This window comes from Brienomyrus brachyistius, chromosome 13 (assembly GCF_023856365.1).
Source record: "Brienomyrus brachyistius isolate T26 chromosome 13, BBRACH_0.4, whole genome shotgun sequence".
Classification (NCBI taxonomy): domain Eukaryota; kingdom Metazoa; phylum Chordata; class Actinopteri; order Osteoglossiformes; family Mormyridae; genus Brienomyrus; species Brienomyrus brachyistius.
Genome location: NC_064545.1, coordinates 12512559 through 12518361, shown reverse-complemented (window position 1 = coordinate 12518361; position 5803 = coordinate 12512559). Strand labels below are relative to the sequence as shown.

The 5803-nt window shown below is 44.9% G+C and overlaps 1 protein-coding gene across 1 annotated transcript; it reads right to left on the bottom strand.

The window, feature by feature from the left end:
* Positions 1-1177: 1177 nt before the first annotated feature.
* mrps11 (mitochondrial ribosomal protein S11) lies at positions 1178-5206 on the bottom strand. The gene is made up of 6 exons (XM_048973023.1): positions 4765-5206; positions 4431-4529; positions 4215-4313; positions 4004-4133; positions 2205-2270; positions 1178-1336 (listed from the first exon to the last, which is right to left on the bottom strand). The coding sequence occupies exons 1-6, from the start codon at positions 4851-4853 to the stop codon at positions 1229-1231; spliced, it is 591 nt and encodes a 196-aa protein (XP_048828980.1). The 5' UTR covers positions 4854-5206; the 3' UTR covers positions 1178-1228.
* Positions 5207-5803: the final 597 nt, after the last annotated feature.

Here is a 5803-nt window from a genome sequence, read left to right as displayed (position 1 = left end):
CATCAGCAGGAAACGTCTTTTATCCACAAAAACGCCGTGTCCCACAGCCCACAATGGTTCCCCCCCCATAGTTTTTGTATTGTCATTTTAGTGCTAGCATGTACATTTTCTGTTTGGAAATAAGGGGCTGAGTGGAACTGAAGGGATTTCTCATACTGATGCCCCCGCTCAGAAAACGTTCAAAAACAAACCGAAACAGCCAAGCCAGAGGTCAGAGGTCAGTCTAAGCACCAGACTTCCAGCCAGTCTACTTGCACCAAGGAAAGCGACTGATTCATTTTTTTCAGTTTTTAAGTAAATGAATAGGACTGTTCTAATACGGAGTGCTTAGAATTTGGATTTCACCGAAATGCTGAAAATGCTTCCGTATCATATTTTGTGAAAACAGGACAAAATAAAAATGGGACATATATGAAATCACTGATCTGGCAGACAAACCTAATAGGAAAAACATCGCAAAAAAAATAACCCAACAATTTTTAGATGTCATGCAATGCACCCTGTTAGGCCCCCACGTCAGATCACTGAAATCACCTTAAAATAATCAGTGACAAACCAAACCATTACGGGCAGCTCCTTATACACACTAACAGAATCCTTCGCAAAGTAGGAATAGTGTCCAGTGGCAGACGCACCACGAGCACAAGGCTGGGGGCTGCTGCCTCTCTGTTCCCTGCTAACATGAGCGTGCTGCCCTGGCTCAGCTTGACGGGAGGGATGCAGGGTGAGACCCTCCTGCCCGCTCCTGGGTGAGAATGTAATCTTCGCCAAGGTTTCAGTTTGGCTGCTTGACCCTGGAGGACCCCAAATGGGCACATGTACGCACACCTTGCCCCAACTTACTGAGTGCCAGAACAAAACCAGGGGCCTTTCTCTGAACACATGATTGCACAAAAGGTAATACCCCCCCCCCCCCCCCCACCCGCTGTCTCTCATCCGCACTTTCCTCAACTTTAAATTACCTGTGGCAAATTACAGCCCAAATCTTGCCATTCAAAAATAGCACCTGTCCAATTTTAATAACAAACGGTGCTTTTTTAAAATGCCCCCCCCCCACCACAAAATTACACTAATGTGCCCAGCTGGCAAAAGAAAAGCTTTTATTTCCAGATGTCGGCGGCGAGGAAGCTTTAATAAAACTAATGAGGGTTTATTTGCGCTGAGTGCGGGGGGGGGGGGGGGGGGAGTGGGGGGTGGGGGAGGTGGCACCGGTGCCCTGGGGGCGTCCTCACATCCGGCGGGCCTTACGCGGGCGGCAGCCGTTGTGGGGGACGGGCGTGTTATCCGTGATGGACACTATCTCCAGGCCACCCATCGTTAAGCCCCTCATGGCAGCCTAAGCGAGGCAGAGACAGAGATACACAGGTCAGGAACAGGCAGCCACTGTTGAATCTCCAGACTCAGTTTATTTCCAAATGAACATGCAAGTACTTTTAAAACCTCCCTCGCAAACCATAGTCTTAGCATTTCTGAATTGTTTTATTTTTGTAGTTATAATCTGGCTGCTCTTCTCTACTGAATCATTTTGCACTGAGGTGCAGAAAACGTTTCCAAACCCTGGACGCCAGGGCTATCAGGAATGGGCGGGAAGCCGGCACCCCCTTGGTTCCCCATAACCCCATGGCACTCCTCTGGCAGGGGTCCCCACCTCCCCCATTACACACCGGCGGGGGCCCCTAACAGACAGTTTGTTTATGAACAGAAGCGAGCTCTTCAAATCGAACCAGCTGCCATTGTTTACCTCCAGCAAACTTCACAACAAACCTGCTATAAATTCTCCTATTTCACAAGCAATGCAAACATATATGTTCAGGCCTCCCTATGAAGGAGGTTATAGATTGGTGATATATCAATACTCCTGTGTTCATTTCCCTGCTTGTCACGCCTCATCAAGGCGAGCTAACACTGTAAAAGGTACATTGGTGTCTTTATCACCATTATACCCACATTCTCATCATGGCTGATGCAGTAATGCGTCTGCACGTGCGTGTTAATCTGCACACGTTTCTGCAAATTCCCAAGAACAAAATCTGACACTGAAAGGTTAAATGGCCCAAATCAAAGGGACATTAAGAGGCGGACGTGAGCATCGAGCTCAGCTGGGGGGGGGGGAGCAGGAGCGGCTGATGCCGGCTGCCTCTAAGGTGGAGGGGGGCGCTGAGCGTCGACGCGGTGTGGGCGGGGCTGGTTCTCCGGCTACTCACCATGCGGCCTTGTCCCAGGCCCTTGAGGACCACGCGCACGCAGGACACGCCCTTCCCCTGCGCCTTCTAGAACAGGACAGGAACAGAAGAGACACACAGAGGGAGGATCAGTGAACACATTCGCCAGCCAGACAATCACATGCGCACCGGATCCTGTGATCAATCAGGCTCACACTATATTACTATAGAAAACTGATAAGGGAATGAGGAGGTAGTGAAGGGGCCCCGGCAGCCCGATGAGGACATGCAGGCTCACTGGCCAGCCCACTGGGGCACATAATTACACTGGCTTTATTAGAGCAGGGACCATGGAGAGAGCCAAGTCACCATCAGCTGGGGCCAAACAAACATGCTCCCCCGCTCAGTGTAGCAGCAGACCACAATCTCCAGAAACCCACAAACGCAGCTCGCGACTCGCTATTCCAGCAGTACACACTCTTGCCAAAAGATCGATTTCACTAGTTATAGAAAGGGGGTAGCGCCAGCTCTACCCCACGTTAGACGGTGTTATGTTAAAGTGTGTGATTGCCTGCATTTATAACAACTGCAGTCACGAATAAAAAAAATGCAATATTGCAGGAAACAGCAGCAGCCAAACTGCAAGTGCAGAGAATAACAAAACCAAAAATCATTCACCCCATCTAGGGTGCATCCCTACCCCATGCTGAACGGGAAAGGCTCCAGGTCCCGCCCCTGTGACCCTGAGAAACTGTTGGTAACTATTCAAATCATGCACTGGTGCTGCCACCTAGTGGAATACCACTAATTATCTCGATGTTTTTGTACAGTCATTGGACTGTCAACTCTAATTTGTTTGATGAGTGACTCTTATTTGCTGTTCAATAAAACTGTAACGCTACAGATGTAATTTAATCATGCGATATTTCTTTATTCATCTCAATATGACTCGGCTGAAAAATGTTTTATTATTTCAATTTAATAACATTCATTCTTGGATTTAATTTAGGTTCTGCAACAATTAATTGATCGACTATTTCAATTACATATATGTTGTTATGAAGCTCCAACCCAGCTACAGGACCTGACCAATGCAAACTGGCATGGGCTCCTCTGAAGGGGGGAAACCCCAATCAGGTCTCCAGTTTTCCAATGTCAGCCCTCTGTGGTGGAACCCTGGAAGGTGGAAGTTCCTTCTAGGTAAAATCCCTAGAAATTTTACATTTACTTACTTCAACAATTAGACTAAATTGACATACAGAATTAACCATTAGCACTGACCATTAGGGGCTGCTCAGAGCCTTTCCCATAGGGTACAGGACACAAGAGGGCAATATATCCTGGATGGGATGGCAATTCATCGAAGCACACAAAAATGTACAGATTGAAAAGCAGACACTACAGGCAATATGCAGCACCTGCATTTAATTTCAACAAATGTCCACAAAAGCTTTTGCATTACCATGTTTGTATTAATGTGGCAGGTGATTTACACACACCTTCCAGAGCTCAGAAATGTTTTTTTTTAATCCTTTTGAGGTGTAGTGCCTTTCCTACACAGCAGTAAGCAAACAAATTACTCGAGCGTTTTCTCATGCGGTGTAACCCTTTTCTATTACAGCTACATAACTTGGCTATAATTGCTGGAAAGCTCTAAAAGAGAAAAGATGAAGTAAGAATCAGCAGCCAAGGTACAGACCTTAACTACAGGGGCAAAAAATAAATAAATACAGGAACCAAAAGTATCTTGTGAAAGGCATGCCACGTGGAGTACTGTATGCCTGAGTACAGCATGAACGCCACCATGCTGCGTTTATCCTACCAAGCGACGGTGCCCTTACCGCGGCAGCAGAGATACCAGCTGTCTGAGCTGCAACGGGAGTCGATTTCTTTACATTCCTGAATCCTTCTGCACCACAGGATGTTCTAATCATGGACTTCCCAGTGTTGTCTGTCACCTGGATGTGTGTGCTGAGAAACAAGAATTGTCAAAACATTCATTTAGGTGCTAAAAGAGACGCCATACAGGATGTAGATAATGGTGTAACGTACTTATTGTATGTGGCTTTTATGTGCACGATAGGTAATTCCTCGAACTTCTTCCCCCCCCACCTCAAGGAGCTTTCATGACCAGGCATGGGGGGATAGAAGCTGTAAAGACAACACGATAAATGAGAACTCTGTACCAGGAAGTTTACAACTTATTATAACGGCAGAACAGCAGCCGTGATGTTAAAGGGGACTTTTGCACCAATGCAGCACGATCACCTGAACTCTTTGGAGGTCTTTTCGGAGGGGTCCACGGTGGGCGCTGATTCTTGCCGTCTTGCGGCAGTGCAACTCAAGGCACGGCAGACTGCAGAATTCCTGTAAAGGCAAGCATAAAGGCAATAAAGCCAAAGCAACTCCTCCACAAAATAGTCGAAACAGTCTAAACCAATAGGCCAACAAACAGGTACAACTAGCTACCAATATTCAAACTGAACTACACCTTAAAATTTTAGGCAGAAACATTGGCGGTTATTGAAAACAGAGACACAACCTGTGCTGAAACAAACTGCTATGCGAGTTTATGCACCCCCATCATACTTGATCAACTTACAGTGGTAAACTAGCTCCGTACAGAGGATCGGCACATTTCAGGAAAGCTCCCTTTGCTAATGAGGACAATCTACTACATAAATTATACATAATTATTCTAGTTATCTTGCAGAAATCGTATTAGTATAGAAATCACTGTCCTCTTGCAAGAAATTCTTACAAAACAATATTAAATGCAACGATGATACATAACCATGCGTTATGTCAAGGTTACTATAGAAAACGTCACATATCCACTCATAGAGGGGAGGTTACTTATCTATCCCAATCATAAACGCGCAACAATCCGTATGTTTAAATCGTATTTGTAAAGACAATGTATATTTGTTACTAAATTAGTACAACATATAGAAATATTCCGACGCAAACCACTGAATCTAGTTATATCTGTGAATGAACTATTCCCGCATCCCCCATGCCTTTTCAATAATATGTTTTCTACATCCGCTTTAGGAGGATTGTGGGTCAAAATGTAGTTTAAATGGCAGCCGTCTTGGGAAATGTAGGCGGGCATGTTGGCGCTATCACGCATTATAATTGTCATTATGATAACTGCGTGCCTTTCATTCACATCCAAATAAGTTTTATAGGTCTGGTAATTTATATGGATGGTATCAAAAAATGTCATGGGTGCATAAAGCTAAAAGTGATTAAAAGCACAATTTATAATAAAGATCGGTTATTTTTTTTTGTGTTTGACCTGTCATTCTTTTCGACAAGCTATTCAATATGACAGTTATGACTTGGCAAAATATAAACAATTAAAGAGCAACCATACCACGAAGGTGCCATGGTTAAATGCTGATTCCGCACGTTTAGACTAGCGGTTATGAACTCAGTCCCCAGACAATCCCCTTGTCCACATTTTTGTTCAAGTGTTACCTGCAGGTTTGATTCAAGTAGTTTACTAATTATATCAAATTGGATAGGCATGCAGGTGGTGAATCAGAACAATAATTCTTCAAATTAATATTTTCTTCACGATAATGCACAATATTCACCTGCAATGACGTGATTTCTGCATACAACCCCTGGCAAAA

Bases quoted from the DNA above. Each gene is read 5' to 3' on its own strand.
- mrps11 (XM_048973023.1), bottom strand. From the start codon at position 4,853: ATGTATAATTTATGTAGTAGATTGTCCTCATTAGCAAAGGGAGCTTTC. The intron at 4,530-4,764 runs GTAAGTTGATCA...TTGCCTTTACAG, and splicing joins TACGGAGCTAGTTTACCACT to GAATTCTGCAGTCTGCCGTG. The intron at 2,271-4,003 runs GTAAGGGCACCG...GTCCTGTTCTAG, and splicing joins CTGGTATCTCTGCTGCCGCG to AAGGCGCAGGGGAAGGGCGT.